General features: G+C 38.1%; 1 protein-coding gene across 5 annotated transcripts in view; it reads left to right on the forward strand.

Moving 5' to 3' along the window:
• Nucleotides 1-22,051, forward strand: part of atxn10 (ataxin 10) — a 320,589-nt gene that overhangs the window by 168,783 nt on the left and 129,755 nt on the right. For 2 of the 5 annotated variants that reach the window (XR_006314464.2, XR_006314466.2), the window contains 2 exons: nt 5,899-5,969; nt 6,784-6,847. The exons of 1 other annotated variant lie outside the window; for it this stretch is intronic. Coding sequence is in view for 2 of the 4 variants with exons in the window: in XM_043709265.2 (XP_043565200.2) it covers nt 6,784-6,847 (64 nt within the window). In the remaining 2 variants the exon portion in view is untranslated. The remainder of the gene's footprint in view (nt 1-5,898; nt 5,970-6,783; nt 6,848-22,051) is intronic. 2 more of the 5 variants (XM_043709265.2, XM_043709266.2) reach the window with 1 other exon arrangement.

The raw sequence follows: 22,051 nt of genomic DNA on the forward strand, positions 1-22,051 counted from the left end.
GTTTATCAAGTGTCATATTAAGAATAGCTAGTTGCTGCATGTCTTTAGAAGCAGTCAGTTTCTGAATGTTCACCGCATTTCTCAGTTTAGAACAAAATGATTTCAAAATGTTATGTTAAGTTACAATGTCACAAATTCAATATTACTCAATCTATTTTAGTGTGAGTGCTGTCCTTTGTATTATTTTTGTTAAATACATGATTTGGTAACATTTTAGATGGTATGTTTCCTTATGTGATTAGAGTATTTTAAATTTTAAAAATTAGTTCAATAATGGAAAATTTGATCTGCAATTTTTCAGATCTCTAGAATTGACAATGCACTGTATCACAATATCTGCTATAGACTCACAGTTCTTAATGTGTTAAGCAGCAAATTTCTCATCTCTGCAATGAAGAGGCACTGAAGGGTGGTCACAAGAATTTTGTTTTTCAGCCTGGGGCAGAATCCAAACTCTGTCACCATTTTGAATTACTATAAAATCTTGAATAACTTCCTTTTTCTAAAATGCCTAAGAACTGAAACCTAATTAATGGAAAGAAGTTATTAAAGGAAGCACAAGTCTGATTCAGATTATATTTAGACCGTGAAAAGTGTGAATGTTTTTACCCAGATCTCCCTGGTGCTATTAAAATTGCTTGACTTGGAACTAAAGTCATAAGAATTATAGGAGAAAGTGAGGTCTGCAGATGCTGGAGATCAGAGCTGGAAATGTGTTGCTGGAAAAGCGCAGTAGGTCAGGCAGCATCCAGGGAACAGGAGAATCAACGTTTCGGGCATAAGCCCTTCTTCAGGAATGGGGAAAGTTTGTCCAGCAGGCTAAGATAAAAGGTAGGGAGGAGGGACTTGGGGTAGGGGCGTCGGAAATGTGATAGGTGGAAAGAGGTCAAGGTGAGGGTGATAGGTCAGACTCGGGTGGGGGCGGAGAGGTCGGGAAGAAAATCCATCGAATCTTCTTCCCGACCTCTCCGCCCCCACCCGAGTCTGACCTATCACCATCACCTTGACCTCTTTCCACCTATCACATTTCCGACGCCCCTACCCCAAGTCCCTCCTCCCTACCTTTTATCTTAGCCTGCTGGACAAACTTTCCCCATTCCTGAAGAAGGGCTTATGCCCGAAACGTCGATTCTCCTGTTCCCTGGATGCTGCCTGACCTGCTGCGCTTTTCCAGCAACACATTTCCAGCTCATAAGAATTATAAACAGGCATAAGTCATTCAGCCCATTGATCCTGATCTGTCATTCAATAAGAAAATGGCTCATCTGATTGTGATCTTAAATCTACTTTCCTACTTTCCCCACCCAGACCTTTGATTTACTTGTCAGTCAAAGATCAGTCTAACTCAGGCTTGAATATATTCAGTGACCCAGCAGTCTCCATTGCACTCTGAGAAGGGAATTCCAAAGACAAATGATTCTTTGAGAGAAGAAGTTCCTTCTGATCTCTGCCTTATTTATAAGCCCCTTATAATTCTAGATTGAAATCGAAGGGAAACATCATTTCAGCATGTACCCTGTTAAGTTTCCTCAGAATCTTATATTTCCATAAGATCATCTGTCATTCTTCTAAATACCAATGATTATAGGCCCAAAATGCTCATAAAGCCAACTCTTTCAGTCAAGGAATCAAACTTTCTCTAACCTGCTTCTAATGCAAGTGCATCTTTCTTAAATAAGAAAACTAACCCGTACAATGCTATGTCCAGTTGTATCAAGACTTCTCTACCATTTTTTCCTGAAGAAGGGCCTGTGCCCGAAACGTCGAATCTCCTGTTCCCTGGATGCTGCCTGACCTGCTGTGCTGTTCCAGCAATAAAGTTTCAACTTCTCCATCAACCTTACAATAAAATCCAACATTTCATTTGAGAATTACCTTCTATATCAACACTCTGTAATTCATTTTTGAGGACACCCAGATTAATCTGTACAACAGCATTCTTCAATTTTTCTCTATTTAAATATTGTTCTGATTTTGTACTCTTCCTGCTAAAGTGGACAAATTTTCCATCATTATACACAGTCTGCCAATTCCTTTGCCCTCTAATTTAACCTATCCATATCTATTCACATCTTTGAAAATAGCTTTCCTAACTGTCTCATTTCATCCACCAAATTGTCTACAGTACACTGGATCCCATCATCCAAATCATTATTGTAGATCATAAATAAAATTCCACTAGCTACATTTACTAACCTGAAGATTATCTGTTTGTCCCAGCTCTATTTAATTAGCCACTCTTCTGTCCATAATAATAAACACCCACTACATTAAGTGTTCTCACCTGATGCCTCATCAAATTCAATTGTCTTTTGGAAATCCAAATACGCTATATCAATTCGTATCCTTTTATCCATCTTGGTTGTTACATCCTCAAAAAGCTCTAAACAATTTGTCCAACTATTTACCTTTCACAAAACATTGTTGAATCTGCATTGATCTTTATGTCCTGCTTCTTCCTCCTTCATAATTCAGTCTAACATTTCCCAAATTTTAGCCTAACACGCTTTTGATTTCTTACTTTCTTTCCCTTCTTTGCAATGCTAAATTTGTGGTTTTCTAATTTACTGGTATCTTTCTGGAATCTAGTAATTTTTGAAAGATTGCAACAAATACATCCACTAACTCTAGCCACCTCTTTTAAGTCCAAAGATGCAGGCCATCACGTCCAAGTGACCTGTCATCTTTTAGTCACATCACTTTTCCAAAGAGCTTTCTTTCCCTACTAATTGTGATTGTTTTAATTTCCTTCTTCCCTCTTGATCTTCTACTATTCTTGAGAGGCATTTTGTGTCTTCTACCTGATGATAGGTACAAAGTCGCTACTATTTCATTGATTCCCATTATTAATTCCCCAATTTCACTCTCTAAGCTTACGTTGCTATTCTGTTCCCTTTTATATATGTGTAAAAGTTTTGTACTTTTTTTCTATTTCTTGCTTATTTTCTCAGTTACTCCAATTTCTCCCTCTTTGTTTTTGGTTTAGTTGTCCTTTGCTAGTTTCTTTAAATGTCCAATCTTCTGGCCTACCACTAACCTTTGCAGCATTGTGCTAGTTTTTTGAATTTAATATTATCCTTAATTTCCTTAGGTACAACAGTGCATCCTTCTGAACTCTTCTTTCTCAAATTATTTGTCTTTATTGAGAGTTGTGAAATAGCCAGAATATTGCTGACACATTCAGTAATGGTAATATCTTTGAATATGAAAGAGATTTATTTAGGCACATTCTTATTGGAGATGGTCATTACTCGGCACTTGTATGGCACAAATATTACTTATCACTTACTAACCCAAGATTGTCCAGATATTGAATCTAAGCACAAACTATTCATATTTTGGGTAGAAATCCAACTAGCAGAGAGGGTATCAAATTAAGCTATAAGCTTTTTTTTGTATTGGAGCTTTTGGGGAGGTATAGGAAACTGCAAGGGAAAGGAGAGGGATAGGAATCCATGAGTGCTTGGAATGATAAACAGAAGGCAAGAAGAAGTGAGAAAGTGTAGACTGAGAATGCTCAGTTTAGAAATTGAAAGCAAAGAATTTGAATAAATGGATCAATCTCAGGATTGATGTTAGCAATGGTTATGATAAAGCTGAGTGCTAGGTCCACACACAGCTGTTCACTATATATAATAATTTAGATGTGGGGAACAATTGGAATGTTTCAAATTTGCTAATATCATAAAACTGAATGAGAACATAAATTGTGAGGACAATGCCAAAAGGCTATAAGATAACTTAGGCTAAGTAAATGGGCTGGAACTAGACAGCTAGAATATAATGTGAATAAATGTGGAGTTATTCACTTTGGGAGGGGAAAAAAAACAGAAGGGCAAAATATTTCTAAAATGTTGAGAGATTGGAAAGTGAGAATGTTCAAAGAAACCTGAGTGTCTTTATTTGTGAGGCACTAAAAGTGCAGCAGGCAATTAGGAAGGCAAATGCTACATTGGCCTTCATTGCAAGGAGATTCGATTAAATAAGTAAAAATATCTTGCTGCAATTTTAAACTGCTTTTGTGAGACTCACCAGGATTATTGAGTACAGTTTTGGTCTCCTTTTGCAAGGAGGGATATAGTCAGCATAGATGGGGTGTTATGGAGATTCACCAGACTAATAACTGAGATGGAAGAATTGTTTTATGAGGAGAAATTGAGAAAACTGAGTCTGTATTTCCTAGAATTTCAGACCTGATTGGAACTTACTAAATTCTTACGGGATATGGCAGGGTGGATGTAGATAAGATGTTTCATCTGTCTGGGGGTGAATCTAAAACAAGTAACAAACTCTGGTATGAGATGAGAAGACATTTCTTTACCCAGAGGCTGTTGAATTAGTAGAATTATCTACCTAGAGGGCTATGGAAGCTTCATTGTTCATGTTCATTAAAAAAAAAGACTCATTTCTGGAAACTAATGACATCAAAGAATACACAGAGAGTGCAGGAAAGTGGCATTGACATATATGATCTGCCATGATCTGATTGAATGCCGGGCTGAATAGTTTACCCTACTCCTGTGTTCCAAAGAGGGTGAAAGCATGAGGAGTGGCTGCTTAGTGCTGAATGCACCTGATCAAAATGATGAGAGATAGAAAGAACACTCAATCACAGATGTGAAGAAGCTTGGTCATTTAAAACCTTTCCAATTTGTAAGATAAGACGTTTCTCAAAATCATAGGGAAGACTTTTCAGTAAAGTTAGTTTTTAGTTGAGGATCAATTTTCCAAATTTAGCCAAACCAGACTCATTTCAGCTACTTTCTTGAATAATCAAAAATCATTGACAGAATCAATTCACAGTAGACCATGACCATTAACAACTTACCATTAGTAACTTTTCTATCCTCAACTGAATGAAACTGTCAGGTGTAATACAAGTTTACCGTTTCTAATAGCAGGGGAAGTCACTGTTGTGACTATGATAGGAGAGCTCACCAGAATCCTGTCACTCTGCAATATGTTACCTTCCACAAAGAAAATGACGTTCCTAAGTGAACTCGTGTACTTACTTATATTTACCAATTCGGGGACAAACCAAGACTGATAAATATTACATTAATAGGAACTGCAGTTCAGGACTGTAATAACAATCTTTTGACCTGAAGATCATTTTAGGATCTCAAAAAATTAACATGTTTTAATGCATTGTACCTTTTCACTTAGCAACAGTCCGAATTGTATGTTCAACAAAAGTAAATGAAATGATATCAGAAAAGCATCCTGTTTTCCCATGCAAAGAAAACATGCAATTACTGGAGAGAAGAGTTGAAGATTAGTAATTACAATTATTCTGTCAACTCTAGCAACCAAGTTGTAGATAGCACTAGCAGTAGCTGAGAAATAAATGTAATGTCTGTTCTCCTCTCCAAGGTAATAATGGCATGGAAAGACTTCCAAGAAGAGAGAACACGAGGAAGAAAATTCATTAGTGTTGTTTTTACAACAGGCATGTAGTGTCCTAATGCATTAAATTGTTAGTATTAATACTTGAATAGGATGCAAGGTTTTCTTTTGACTTTGTTGAGTGATGAACTTTGTGTTAAATCTAAACTGTTTTTATTCTGGTGGAAAATGCACCAAATATGAATCTCATTGCAAGAAAGAACCGTCAAGATCTACTGAAAATGTGATATCTCCAATACTCTTGACTTGCCCATGAATCTAGCATGCCTTCCTCAAGCAACTTCTGTCCTTGTGTGAGGCTTCCTTCTGCAAAAAGAAAGAGGGTAGTAGAGACAGCCTTCTTAGCTGTTTTGTTCATGGGCCTGTCGTGGTCAAATAATACAAATGTTGTGTAAGAAATAAGAGTACAATCATGCATTGAGATGGACGTGAAAGTTTATGGAGGGGGAGTTTGTTTTCACAGACATTGAGACAAGTTTGTTTGTGTGCTAGGATGTAAATTCCAAATATGACATCATGTCTGGATCCCAACAAGTTTGCACCCTCTTCCCTGTTTCATCCAGGTGGGTCATCGACAAATGGGGACTCTCATGTAACTATCCATTAAGATATTTAAATGTTTTACATGTAATGAAATGTTATTTCAACCCTCAATTTGAGTTTTAACAGACAGGGCACCTTTTGTTTTGACTTGTGAGCCGTTCAGCTGGGACACTGAGGTGAACTGAATGGCTGGGAAGCCTTTAATCAATGAAACTTAATAGGACACCATCCATGCCTACTACTTTGAGCGATTGTCCTATGAAAAAGTACGTCATTACAGTTTTCAATCTTGCAGCAGGACCTCCAGATAGCAGGCTTCCCAAGTTTCTTCTCCTTTCCAATGGCTGCTGCAGCCTCAAAAATTCTTGCCTAGTTGAGCCATTGTAATTCACATTGAGGTTCATTTAATTTGAAATCCTTTCTTTGATGCAACACATCAACCTGTCCATCTTGCTGATTGGTCATGTAATCCAGAAGCAGGTTGCCATAGCGATATTAATGGCCTTGGCAAAACCTGATGAAGCTGTCAGAATTGAGAGAATTTGTCTGAACAGATTGCTTGCTGGCATTAAAGTGGCTATCAATCTTTCTGTGAGAAAGGGTTGAAGTTATTTGAGCCTTAGCAGAGCTGAAGTGGTTGACCAATACCATGGAGAATAGGCCACTTGTCCATCCATATACCCAATGGCGACTTTTCTGACCTTTGAGAAAGGAATGAAAAATAGTTTAAAGGTCTAAAATGCTGCTCAGCTTTAACAGCGCAATTGATGTCTGAAAGTACAATTTGAAAAGTAATGCGAGATTTGAGTTTAATCTTTACTTTGTTCTGTACAGGTCCGTGAATTAGGTGGTATTCCAATCATTCTGGACAACTGCAGTATCGATGACAACAATCCTTGTATCCTTTTCTGCAATTTATACCCTCGTCTTTTGATGCACTTTAATCAACACAGCTGAGCATGTCCTTTCATGCTACTTCCCCATAAAAAGCAAGATAAATATTTCATTATTTAAATTTCATGTCCTTGTTGTCTATCAGTTCTCTGGAATGTCAAGAATTGAAACAATAAAATGAACTGTAGTGTTTCACTCTCCCACAAGGTTCCAGATTCAAGTCCCTTTCCAGGGCATGAGCACAAAACGTAATCATGCTCCAGTGCAATCATTAAGAGAGTCTTGCATTATTGGAGGCATCATTTTTTGGATAAGATGTTAACCTGAGGCCTCATTGACTTTCTTGGTCAGTGTTAAAGATTCTGTGGCATCATGTCCAAGAAAAATATGGAAGTTATCCTGGTGGCCTAGCCAAAACTTCTGCCTCATTCAACATCATAAAGGCAAAAAATTATCTGCTCTTTATCACAAGGTTGTTTTGCAACTTGCTGTGTGCAAAATAGCTGTCATGTTTCCTATATTTCAATGTGACTATATTTCTAATACCAAGAAACTTATTAACAATTTGTACTTAACTTTTCTGGTATGATTTCACAATATTGAGAAGTGTTATTTTCTGATATGAAAGATTGGCGGCACAGTGGCTCAGTGATTAGCACTGCTGACTCACAGCGCCAGGGACCCAGGTTCAATTCCTGCTTCGGGTAACTGTCTGAGTTTGTACATTTTCCCATGTCTGCATGGGTTTCCTCCGGGTGCCCCTGTTTCCTCCCACAGTCCAAAGAAGTATAGGTCAGGTGAATTGGCCAGGCTAAATTGTCCATAATGTTAGGTGCATTATGCAGGGGGAAATACAGGGGAGGGGAATAGGTGTTGGTGGGTTACACTTCGGAGGGTCGGTATGGACCTGAAGGGCCCGTTTTCATTCTATAGGGAATCTAATCTGGTATTTTGATTAAAGTTGAGATGAAGTAAATATTACAGTGATTTTTTTTTAAACTTTCTCTTTGGGTTACATGGTTACACTGGCTTCCTTATGAGATCAGGACCTAGGGTTCAGAGGTAGATAAAGTAGGCACTGCCATTTGCTTGAAATTTCAAAATGACAGGCAACCTTCTCTTTGTAACTTTAAAAACTGACACATTAAAGATCATTCATGTTGGTGATTCATTATTTTATTATATTTGAAAGTCCAGTGTTGAACTTATTTTTTTCACTTACTTTACATCAAATCCTGAACCAAACAGTTAACTTGTATTGAAATCTCAAGTAGTTGGTTCAAAAACTTGTATTTATTGAAATAATCTCTGTTCACCAAAAAGTTAGCTTTCTTCATCCTTTAGCTTTCTTCATCCTTCAGCTTCCACAGAAATAAACGATTGTCTGATCATTCAAATAGGAAAATTAGTGAGGGACACAGTGGGTGAGATTTTCGGTTAAGTATTTTGTTTTTTTTTAGATTAGATTACTTACAGTGTGAAAATAGGCCCTTCGGCCCAACAAGTCCACATCGACCCTCCAGAGAGCAATCCACCCAGACTCATTCCTCTACATTTACCCCTTCACCTAACACTACGGGCAATTTAGCATGGCCAATTTACCTAACCTGCACATTTTTGGACTGTGGGAGGAAACCGGAGCACCAGGAGGAAACCCACGTAGACATGGGGAGAATGTGCAAACTCCACTCAGACAGTTGCCTGAGGGAGGCATCTCTGGCGTTGTGAGGCAGCAGTGCTAACCACTGTGCTACCGTGCCGCCCAGTGAGATTCAAGTTTCAAGTGAGATTCATGCCAAGTCTGCCACAATTTAGAGCAATCTTCCGTTCCATCTTATTAATTATGTAATTGAACCTTGGGGGTGCTTCACCAGGAATCAGATAGCAGCACAGACAAAAGCACCCCCACAACTACTTGGATCTTCTGCATTCATGTGCTGTCATCATATGCATACGACTTAAGAGCTTCAAACCAAGAAGTGGCCCTGGCAGTGTGGTGCTTGTCTGTTGTCACCAAAGACATGGCCCAGAGGAAATGAAAACTCACTCCCTGCTTTGAGGGCTGGGTATTGGTGGACATGATGGTGGAGAGAAGGACAGTTCTTCCTACAGACAGCCACAAGAGACCTCACCATGAGACCAACAAAGTCCGAATGTAAATTGTTGCACATCTCAAAAAAAACAGGATTTGCACAAGATCCTGGCATACCTTTTCAATCTCGAGCAAAGTGGAGACTGGAAGATTTGATCAAATGTTTCCAGGTGTACAAAACATCAGTAACCCAGCCTGCTAGTTTAAGAACAACTTTGGAACAACAGACTGAAGAAGAAAAAAATCAATCTCATTCAGAGACAATGTAAAACTGTCTGAATTAAGGTGCTGTGAAGCTAGCTAGGTATTCTTAAATTAAATTAGAGTTTTAAAACTTTTGATAGGTAGGAATTGGACACATTTCAAACAGTGGGGAAAAAAGAAAAATAAAAAGGAATCAAAATTTATGAACTGAATAAAAAGGAATATAAAGCTTTCTTAGTTGAACAACATAACCTTAATGAAGTCCTTAAAGAAGCTAAAGATGATTTTGCTTGGCAGAAAATTGAGCTGGTTACAAAATTGAGAAATGTTAAAACTGAGATTCCTGGAGGAAAAATAAAACGTTAGATTAATGAAGAATGTGGACTTAAAAGTGATCCTGAATTTAAACAGGATGAGAATTCAGTTGTCTTCAATCTAATGTTCCAAGGTTGTTTTTAAGCCAGCAGGCTGGGTTACATTTGGTCCAATCTTCCAGTCTCCACATTGCTAGAGATTGAAGAGCTATGCTAGGATCTTGTGCAAGTCCTGTTTTTTGGAGATATGTGACAATTTACATCCTGACTTTGGTTGAAGAACAACTTGGTATGTTTAACTGAACATTTAACTCACCTTCAGTTAAAGAACACTTAGAATGTTTAACCGGTTTATGCTTTTTCAAATACTTGTCCAGTAAAACCTTAAAGAAAGTGAAAACCACATATTTAAAAACTGAAGAGTGCTGTCGAGTCTGTTTCAAATAATGGAAACCATAATGTCAACTCATTGTCTGACTATAAAATTGTTGAATTCCGAGGGTAAGAAGCAATGTATCAGGAGGTTTTTCCATAGATTTCAATTTATAGTCACCAATATTGAAAAGTAATCAGCAATGTTGTTCTCAAAATTAACCAGACCGAACAAATTACAAACTGGCGGACCCATCACAAATGACTGAACAAAATTCGTAAAGATTTTTGTTTTATAAACAGTGCAAACTCAAGATAATATCTAGGGCGTATCAAACTTTGTCTCCCTTTTAAATGCCTTTGCAGAGTGTCATGATTTGGTGATGCCAGTGTTGGACTGGGGTGTACAAAGTTAAAAATCACACAACACCAGGTTATAGTCCAACAGATTTATTTGGAAGCACTAGCTTTTGGAGGGCTGCTCCTTGATCAGATGGTTGTGGAGTATAAAATCGTAAGACAGAATTTATTGCAAATGTTTACGTGTGATATAACCTAAATTATATATTGAAAAAGAACTGGATTGTTTAAGTGTCTCATCTTTTAGAATGAACATGTTGGTTTCAGTTCTTTCATATGTAAATCGCAGAACTTTCTTAAAGTTACGTTCTCAAGTGAACTTCAACAATAGTTGCCATGTTGGCCCAGGTAATGCATTGAAGGTGTGAGGTGCCCTGTGTGCGGCTGTCTGTGCCCAAATATTCAGACTGATTCTAATCTAAAAAGGTTTACAGAATCTTACATGGATTCATGCAGTTTTTGAGCAAAATAAAATGTAATTGTGCAAGTACAAATTTACCCCACTTTTTCTTTGTGTGGATGTGTGCGTGCGGGAGCATTCGACCTCTGACCTTCAGGTGACCATCCTTCAAGGCAGACTTCAGGACAGGCAACAATGCAAAGTGGCTGATCAGAGGCTGATAGCCAAGTTTGGTACCCATGGGGATGGCCTCAACCAGGACCTTGGGTTCATGCCACACTACAGATGACCCCACTGCACCACGCGCGGACACACACGCCCTCTCCTACAGACCCATACACTCACTCACAAGCTCGCTCTCATACTCTCACAGACACACTCCCACACTCTCACGCATCCTCTCATGGACTTATATCCCTTTACACTCTCTCTCACACACTCACAGACACTCTCACACCCCTGCACAATGGGGTGAATTTGTACAGTCTGGACATTGGCACACAGGGCACCTCACACCTTCAATGCATTATCTGGGCCAACATGGACCTATTGTTAAAGTTCACTTGAGAATGTACCTTTGAGGAAGTTCTGGGATTTATATTTGAAAATACTGAAACCAACATGCCCATTCCACAAGATGAGAGACTTAACAAAGAATCCATGTTTTTCCAATGCATAATTTCAGATACATTTTTTGTATCTGTAAATTTGTAAATTTTTGCGATAAAATCTGTGTCCTACGGTCTTATACTCCACAACCACCTGATGAAGGAGCAGCGCTCCGAAAGCTACTGCTTCCAAATAAACCTGTTGAACTATAATCTGGTGTTGTGTGATTTTTAACTTATCAGAGTGTAGTCTTTTGTTTGGACAGCTGTGGTCATTCTGAATAGGGGAGATAGTCTATTTGGGAATCTAATTGGTTTCAAGAATACTTGATACGAACTTTTAAGGGTTTGCATAAATTTTAGAGACCAATTCTAATTTCTTTGAATATTAAGAAACATTGGTCCACATAACTGAGCAATCTTCAACCTGGAATTAGTGTCAGTAGGAATGAACTTAACTTATGAACGTGTCTGGCCAGATGCTGATTTAGAGCTGCTACAGAAAGGATAATAGGAAAGGCATATTAACAAGAAGTTGTATGTGACCACAAAATGAATTTTTATTTACGTAACAACTGAGCTTCTGATCCTTTTTCTGTCAGCCGTTAAGCAGTACACCATGAATATAAACTGATACAAGCATTTTTATTTAAAATGTCCACTCTTGAGTAGGCTGTATCATGACTTAAATCCAATGGGCAACTGAGGTGGTCAAGGACTATATCTTGTGTTACATTTCAAAACAAAAGTTGCAGAAATTATGTTCAGCCAGATTAATGCAGCAGTACAAATAAGCGACACTTCCACAATTTATTGAAAATGGCTGTTATTTTACATCTTCACCTTGGTTTGTTCTGATTTCTAGAACCATCCACAAAATTTGTGCAGGGAAAATCTCAGCCCTGTAAATAATGTTCTAGTTGATTCTCCAGTCTTTGTAGATTGACCATTTTGGATCAAGTCAAGACAGTGAGTATTGCTGCAAATGTAGAATCACAGGTACAGCAATCCCAAAACATCTTTTTAATGGTCCCACTTTTAAAAGTGACATCATAAGTAGTGTTAGGTAAGGGATAAATGTAGGGGTTGCGCTTCGGCAGGTTGGTGTGGACTTGTTGGGCCGAAGGGCCTGTTTCCACACTAATTTAATCTAATCTAATCTAAAATCTAATCTAAAGCAGCAGTGTTTTATTTTAAAAGGATTTTTCAAGCATCTTCATTGTAAAAATTGATAGCATGAAAATAATTTTCTTAGTGGTCGAGTTGAGTGAACTGAATTGTAGAACCCTTGTACTTTAATTCCCTTGCTATCAGGAGCCATCAAGAAAGTTGAAAGCTATCTACTCAGGCATTTAGCTTGACCACTGTACTGTTTTACTTGACCCTGTTCAACAAAGTATTTGTTTGGACTCAAATATACTTTTCTCTCAATTGTATATTCATTGAATGCTATCATTTTCAATTGACAGACACTATAGAGAATTTGCGACTACCCACATTTGGATCATGCAGTTTCGCCACTTTTATGCAATTGTTGACTGAGGAGAGACCTATCAGACAATCAATTCCTGACCTGGTCTCCATCCTTCTTTGAATATGGTTCACATTGCACAAAGTTGCCTCCCTCCGATATTTGTTGGGATTTTTGTTAGATCTGATATTAAACATATTTATCTGTGCATTTCAGTTCCCTTACAGCTTTGTCTCTCCATCGTTTTCTGTGGTCAAAAGAATAAATGCATTTGACTAATCATGACATATTTGAAAGTGTGCTAAAAAAAATTAGGAAACCAGTGCCATTGATGTGATATGGTAAAGTTCTGCATTTCTATTGTTTGTCTGTGCATGTTTTAGATTGATTGCAGTCATTTACCAGCACTTTCATTGGCAAGATCTTGCAGTTTGAAAATGCCCTTTAAAACATTCTGTCTTAAGAAATACTCTGAGTTTATTGTGAAGTTCTTCATCATTAGATTATCTGCAGGCTTGTCACTTTACTGCTATTGTCTCCATTGTCTGAATTAGGTAGTGCATTTGAGGAAGGCCTCAGGGATGGGGTTAATGAGAGTGAATTGTTGTGAATCTAAGGGTTAATTAAAGATGCAGGCAGTGCTGACCAAAAGGTAAAACTCTGCACAAGAACATTGGGATTGGGACCTGGGTAAATTCTCACGTTGTCTAATTTATTTTCCAATTGTTCAAATCTAGTGTTTTGTGTTAAGGGATTTTTTTTGGTCTATAACTGCTCATATCAATATACATATAGCCATTTAAAATATTGAATATTTAATTGGGTTTGTTGAATGATTTATATTGTATACTTGACTATTTCATAAGTGATCTGTTAAATTATAATTTAATTTATGGTCTTATGATTAAAACAAACAAAAGTTTCATAAATAATGACTTTGCAGTACAGTTTATATCAAATCAGGGAGCCAGGACATTATGCGCAAGATGTGAAGAAGGTGGAGTATATCCATTTATGAGATATCATTGTACTCGAACAGAGTAAGATTCACAATATTCTAGATTTTGTCCATATGGCACAAAAAGATTCAGATCTAATTTTTGTTTGTGGAAAACAATTCTAAAATCAACTAAAGTTATATTGTAATGCTGTTAATTATGGTGTACTAGTTAATACTTTCTCTGCTCTTTCTTTCCCCACCCCCCCCCCCCCCCCCCGTTTTTATTTATTTTACCATAGAAGTGTTAGGTGATAAAGGCAACAAATGTTGGAAAAACTCAGCTGATCAGGCAGAGTTACTGTTTAAGACCTGTGATTTTTCAGCAGAGTATAGAGTAATATGTGAAATGAGTTGAAGAGTAAGTACGTATTCAGAAACAAAAACTGCTTTGCAAGTCATTAAGACTAACTTTCCAAAATGATTAACAAAAGTTCCTCACTCCTGCTCAAGTATATGCAGTGTTTATACATTCTCAACATGCAAAGCCAGTGCCATGATACTCTCCTATTTGGTTAGAATGGCAACTTTTATTAACACATAAAAGGACGGAAATGTGGCAGATGAACTCCACATTGGCAGTGTTGAACATCTGACAGCAAAAGCTACGTGTGATGTGTACACATTTTATCTTTTAAAAAATTGTGAAGGTTTAGCCTGAATGTGCTGAAAAAGTCAGTTTCTTTTAAGGTAAGCTGAAGTGTTTTTTAAAATCACATTGTATTGAGTACTGCATTCAGAATGATTTGAGTTTGTTCAGTAACGTAATTATGAACTTTACAATGGAACTACAGACTCCGAAACACATTAGCTAATGTTTATAGATTACAGGAACTGGAAGTAACCAAACACATATGGCATTAAGGCTTCACTTTAGGAGATGTGTTTTTGTCCAAAATACCGGAACTGATTTCTTGAAGAGCTGACCGAGGTTGTCTTTACAGAGTGTGAAGTGCCTTTTAAAGGGTAATGAACTGGAACTGAATAGGTTCGTACAGTAATAAATACTTCTGAATAGCGATCTGTGCACAACCAAGGCATCAACGTGATTTACACTTCTGAATGATTTTAAAGTCATAGACTTTAAAAGTATTTTGCAATTGTGCTGCTGTCTGCAGCCAATAAACAAACATTAGGGAAGAAAAAGGACTTAACTAATGTCTGATTGCATCTTGAGACTCTGAATCAAGGTTTGTTACGGGGATAATTCTAATTCAATCGTTGCAGATTGTGATCTGAATAGAAATCAATGGTTAGAAATTTAGCTGAAGAAAATAATTATTTTACAAATGAACATTGCCAATAGACAATGTCTCAGAAGTTGTGATTAGAATCCTTCAAGTTTTTCTTTGAGGGAAATAAATTTAACTTGAAAATAAGCAAATTCACAGGCCAATGTTATGAAGACTTCATATTTAAATGTTTGCATGGATTTTAGATTGAAAGATTGTGGATACTTGGATTTTTTTTCAAAGTGGTAATTGAAAAGGCATTGGAACTTTTTTTTTAAAGTAGGCATTGCAGATAGTCATATGGCTTGGGATAACTATTTGTTTACTGGAGACCATCTGACTCGGCATATGGGTGCCAGGCGTAAGTTCCTGCTTTGGATATTGTTTGGAGTAGTTGATGATCAACTTGCTGAAAGAATGAAGCTTCCCAGTTTGATCTCCTGTCTCTGGAAAAATTCTGACTGTGAATCCAGTGTGAAAACAGATTGTCCTCTTGAAGAGCAACCAGAAGAATCTTTCATAATGAATCTCAGAGACAACTGTCCATGTTTGATTACAGCTGTCTCTAGATATCAGAAACTTGAACATCCATGCCTTATCCTTTTTGTCTTCAAGAACTAACCATCAGTGGCCAAGAATGATTTTTTTCATCCCCAAAGTGAAACTCTGGAAAGAGAAATCAATTTTTCCTTTTTCCTGCTCTGCATGAGTGTAGGTTTGTGTGAGAATTGTGGGAATATTTACAAGGGTAGGTAGTTATAGGTTTATATTTCAAATTGTGTTAATTACCTTTAGATATTTGCTAATTAAATCTGATTTTCTAAAATTATCAATAATTTTATTGTTTGTTAAAGAGCTATTGTGGTAAATCTTTTATTTTAAACCTAATATTGATAAAGTATTCATAAGACCATAAGAAACAGGACAGAAATAGGTTGTTTGGTCTCTTGAGTCTGTTCCACCATTGAATAGGATCATGGCTGATCTAATATTTCTCGTGTCCACTTTCCTGCCTTTTGCCCGTAAACCCTTGATTCCCTTACTGATAAAGAATCTATATATCTCAGCCTTAAATATATCCCCCCACAACTCTCTGTGGTAAGGAGTTCCAAAGGCACTCAACCCTCTGAGAGAAGAAATTCCTCCTTATCTGACTCTTACATTGGCACCTTACATGCCCTCTGGTCTTAGACTCTCCCCTAATGGGAAACATCCTTTCAGCATTTACCCTACATGCTCCTTAAAAATCCTATATATTTCAATAAGATCACCTCTCATTCTTCTAAATTTCAATGAGCAGAGTCCCAACCTGTTTAGACTTTGCGCATAAGGCAATCCCTCCATACCAGGGATCATCCTAGTGAACCTTCTGTGAACTGATTCCAATGAACTAATAAAGGGAACATTACTCCAGATGTGATCTCACCAACACTTTGTAGAGTTGCAGTAAGACTTCCCTACTCATTTATTCCAATCCCCTTGAAAATAAGGGCCAACATTCCATTAGCTTTCCGGATTATCTAAATGGACATATTGATAACTGGGTAACATTTTTAAGTTTGTGTTATGGTCATTGGATTAATAAGGCTAAAGAGAGATACAGTGCAATCCTCCAGCCTGTGTCATAATGCTTGTTGTGCATTAGAAGTTAAAGTAATTTCTATTTATATTTATATTATCCTGCAAGATTGTACAAATAGTAAATGTGAAGATTGTAAGCAAGCTTTCAAAATCTGTAGGGAATTCAAAGCAAGCATAGTATTCAGGTCCAACTATCTTCAGAATAAGAGAATAGTTGAATTGGATCAAGACATAGGAATGGGGAGAGACTAGGGCAGTGGAGATGGTGAGACTGTGGGTAAGTGGCAGAAGAAAAATAGATCTTCATGGAGAGACAAAAGTAGAGGATAAAGAAAGAAAGATGGACAGAGAAGTTAACTCGAGTGATGTTTGGAAGGATGGTAGCAAGAGAACATATTTCCATCTGCAACTAAGTTAGCCATGAAGTTGTACAGCATTCTGGAGCAGTACTACACTGCATGATGTGATGATGGAAATCTTCCACTTGCACAAGTCCTGACTTCAGCCATATTCCTGAGTAGGAAAAACAGGAATCATGAAAACTGGATTGTAATTTGATTAAACACATCTATTCTTTAAAAAAAATTTGTTGCTTGAAAATCTCAGCAATAGATCTCCACTCTATTACTCCATTAGTTTAGCTGGCATTGCAATCTCAGTAATGTACAAACTACCTCTTCTTTTAAGAAGTCCATACTTCATATCAGCATCTTTTGCTCTCTTCCTCACAAAGTTGTTATGGCTCAAGTTGCAGAATTAATTTGATCCTTCAATCCCCCATTTTTAAAATTAGCTTACAGTCTCACATCTAAAGTTTATGCTGTTTCTGTCGTTCCTCTCATGAACTTGGTAGTCTATCTCCCCTTTTGAATCTATAACCTGTAACTTTCCATTCTGGCCTGTGAGGATTTATTAATATACCCTTCCATTTTTACCTAATTACAGGATAACTAGCAGTTAACAGATAGCATTTATACTAAGCCAGATCCATCTGTCTGTTTTTGAATTTATGATAGGCATACTCCTTTTCCATCAGACCTGACATATGCAGCAATACTTCCACTTTGTCTTGGGAATATTATAAGCTAAAATTGCACAGTTTGGTAACCAGCACATCCATTCAGATTTATATAGTATAAAATTGTATTAGTAGGTTTTTAATTGTGCATGTGACATAAGTGAAACAGCATGGCTACAATGAATATGAACAGCAAAAATCTCATTCACATCTCTTTAGAGATGTTGCCATACGTGCTGAGTTTCTCCAGGACTTCCTTCTTTTATTTAAAATCTCATTCAGCCTTTAAGTGGCCCATCAGGCCATTGTAATAAATTGGAACATTAATCAAAACAATACATTTATACCCCCATGATACCTTTCACACAATTAAAACAGTATATAATCTATACATAGGCCACAGAAATCATAACAGGATAGAACATGGAGCAATGCAGCTCGGGAAAAGGCTCACCATGCCTGCACTGACTATGTTGCCATTCTAAACTAATCCAATCTGTCTGTACATAGTCTATAACACTCTAATAAACACATGTTCATGTGTTTGTCTAAATATCTCTTAAATGGCACTATCATGTCTATTTTTATCACCACTCTGGCTGTGTGTTCTAGGCTTCTGTCAACCTCTGTGTAAAAGAAACTGTCTCACACATTTCCTTTAAACTTTCCCCCTCTCAACTTAAACCTATGTCCTCTAGTATTTCATGCTTCCACCCTCGGAGTATCCATGACTCATAATTTTATACAGAGAGACCTTGGAGTGCAGATTCATAATTCCTTGAAAGTGGGTTCATGGGTGGTCAGAGCAGTGAAGAAGTCTATTGGTACACTTGCCTTTCTTGATCAGTGCATTGAGTTTAGGAGTTGGGAAGTCATATTGCAGCTGTACAGGACATTGGTTAGAATATTACATTCAATTCTGGTCTCCCTGCTATAGGGAAGTTGTTGATAAACGTACCAAAGGGGGAGAGGCTGAATAGGCTGAGACTGTTTTCCCTGGAGCTTTGGAAGCTGAGGGGTGACCTTATAGAGGTTTATAAATTCATGAGGTGTATATATAGGGTAAAAAGGCAAGATCTTTTCCTCAGGATAGGTGAGTCCAAAGGTTTGAGGGCATAGGTTTAAAATGAGAGGGAAAGATTTAAAAGGGGCCTAAGGGGCAACCTTTTCGTGCAGAGGGTGGTGTGTGTATGGAATGAACTGCCAGAGGAAGTGGTGAAGACTGATACAATTACAACATTTAAAAAGATCTGGATGAGTATATGAATAGGATGGGTTTAAAGGGATGGGGGCCACATGCTGGCAAATGTGACGAGATTAATGTAAGATATTTGGTGGGAATGGACGAATTGGACCAATGGTTTGTTTCCATGCTGCATGTCTCTATGACTCAATATACTTATATTAGGTCACCCCTCTGCCTCCGGCACTCCAGCAAAAACAATCGAAGTTTGTCCAACCTCTCCTTTTAGTTAATACACTCCAATCTAGGCAACATCCTGGTAAATCTCCTTTATACCCTCTCCAAAACCTCCATATCCTTCGTATTATGTGGCAACCAGAATGGCACAAATACTCAATGTGGCTTAACTAAATTTTTATACAACAGTAACATGACTTTCCAACTTTTATACTCAATACCTCAACCGACGAAAGAAAGGAAGCCACACACTATCTTTACCACCTTACCCACTTGTGTTACCATTTTCAGGGAGCTGTAAATTTGTACCCCAAGATCTCTGTGTATATTTGCTCCTAATGGTTTTACCATTTACTGTATACTTTCCTCTTGCATTTGACCTTCCAAAATGCATCACTCATTCTTGTCCAGATTAAACTCCATCTACCATTTCTCTGCCCAACTTTCCAACTGATCCATGTCCTGGCAGCATCCTAACTTTCCACAACTCTATCAATTTTCCTGCCTGCAAACAGTCTAATCAGACCACCTACATTTTCACCAAAACGTGTATATATGACTGAGTTGAAAAATGTGGTGCTGGAAAAACACAGCAGGCCAGGCTGCATCCGAGGAGCAGGAGAATCGACGTTTCGGGCATAAGCCCTTCTTCAGGATTCCTGAAGAAGGGCTTATGCCCAAAACGTCGATTCTCCTGCTCCTCTGATGCAGCCTGGCCTGCTGTGTTTTTCCAGCACCACATTTTTCAACTCTGGTCTCCAGCATCTGCAGTCCTCACTTTCTCCTGTTCTATGACTGAGCCAAGTTTGTGTCCAACTCACTGTGGATCACATCTGGACCACCTACCATGAGGGCCCCTCTCAAATGCTTTAGTTGAAGTCCATTTAGACAATATCTACTGCCTGACCCACATCAATTATCTTCCTCACTTCCTTAAAAAATCTCAATCAAATTTGAGAGACATGATCTCCCCTGCACAAAGCCATGCTGACTATCCCAAACAAGTCCATTCTTTTCCAAGTATGAGTAAATCCTGTCCCAAAGAATCTCTAATATCTTGGATTATTCCTGTTGCTCCTCTTTAAAAAAAGGAACACTGGCTATTTTCTAGTCTTCTAAGACCTCACTTGTGGCTGAAGATTTCTATCAAGGCCCCAGCAATCCCTGCCCTTGCCTCCCTCAGTTTCTTGAGATTGATGCCATCAGGCCCTGGAGACTTTCCTACCTTAATATTTTTCAAGACAACCAACACCACCTCTTTCTTAATAATGTCATGCCCTAGAGTATCAACATGCTTCTCCCTAATCTCACCCTCATTCATGTCTTTCTCCTCTGTGAATGCCAATGCAAAGTGCTCATTAAGGACCTTACCCACTTTCTCTGGCTCAATGCTTAAATTCCCTCCTTTGTCCTTGAGTGGACCTGTGCTTTCCTAGCTACCCTCTTGCTCCTAATATGTGTATAAAATGCTTTGGGATTTTTCTTTATCCAACTTGCCAAGGACATTTCATGATTCCTTTTAGCCCTTCTAATTCCTTATTTAAGTTTGTTCCTGTTTTTTTTAATATTCTTCAAGGGCCTTGTCTGATTTTGGTTTCCTAAACCTTACATATGCTTCCTTTTTATTTTTGACTAAACTTTCAATATCTCCCATGATCCAAGATTCCCAATCTTGCCATTCTTATCTTTCATCCTCACAGAAACAATCTGGCCTTTACAAGACTCCCACATGTCAGATGTGGATTTACCCTCAAATAGCCACTCCAATCTAGTTTCTCCAGTTCTTGCCTAATACTGTTGCAGTTGGCCTTCCCCCAGTTGAGCACTTTGATACAGGACCAATGTTATCCTTATCCATAATTATTCTAAAACATATGGAATTATGATCACTATTCCCAAAATGCTCCCACATTGAAATTTCAATCATCTGTCCAGACTCATTCTCCAATATAAGGTCTAGCACAGCCTCTTGGTTGAGAGTGTGTTGTTGGAAATGCATAGCAGGTCAGGCAGCATCCGAGGAGCAGGAGAATCGAAGTTTCGGGCCGGAGCCCTTCATCAGGAACAGCCTCTTGCCTAGTACAGCCTCTTCCCTAGTTGGACTATGTAGATATTGTATCTAGAAACTCTCCTGGATGCACCTAACAAATTCTGCCCCATCTAAGCCACTGGTACTCAGAAGTCCCTGTCAATATTGCGGAAGTGAAAATCACCCACTTCAATGTTATTTTGACATCGTTCCATGATCTGCCTACGTATCTGTACCTCTATCTCCCACCGGCTATTTGGAAGCTTGTAGTATAATCCCATCATACGGATTGCACCTTTCTTATTTCTGAGTTATACCCAAATGGCCTTGCTGGATGAAACTCCCAAGATGTTCTCTCTTAGTGTGGCTATGACATGTGCCTTAACCAGTAATGCACCTCCTCCACCATTTTTACACCCTCTCTATCATGCATGAAACAGCTAAACCCTGGCATGTTGAGCTGCCAATTTTGCCCTTTGCTCAACCAAGTTTCTGTAATGGCTACAACATCGTAGTTCCAGTACTAATCCAATGTCTAAACATATTTATCTTGCCTGTTATATCCTTTGCATTAAAATAAATACACGTCAGACTGTCAGTCCACTGTATTCATTAATGTGTGCCTGCCTGTTCTTCCTAATAAATTAACTTGACATAACCTCTACCTTCTCCCCATTCATCTACAAGGTGACCCACTGTTCTGGTTACCACCCCGCCACACTAATTTAAACCCTCTTGAATGTCACTCAAAATATGTATCAGCTAATATTATAAATAAAGGATTAACATAAATAATCTTGATATGGTAGACCAGCATCCAAATCTAGAACCCCAGTGTTGCATTCTAACCTTTGTTACAACAAGGTTGGTGAGGTGCCATGCAAAGGTTGGTAAGCAGATTGGGGTTCCTGGGATGTAAGGATTAGTTAATAGATGGGTAATAGTAGGAATGTAGTGGTTCTTTCAGGGTAGCAGGGTAGAACCGGTGGAGTGCCACAAAGGTTAACACTTGACCTCAGCTTTTTACAATTTATGACTTTGATAAAGGAACTAAGTGTAATGTATCCGAATTGGCTCATGATACTGAAATTACACTGTAATCAAGACACA

This window comes from Chiloscyllium plagiosum, unplaced genomic scaffold, assembly GCF_037043375.1.
Source record: "Chiloscyllium plagiosum isolate Xiang-an unplaced genomic scaffold, Cpla_swu_hap1 HiC_scaffold_19, whole genome shotgun sequence".
Lineage (NCBI taxonomy): Eukaryota > Metazoa > Chordata > Chondrichthyes > Orectolobiformes > Hemiscylliidae > Chiloscyllium > Chiloscyllium plagiosum.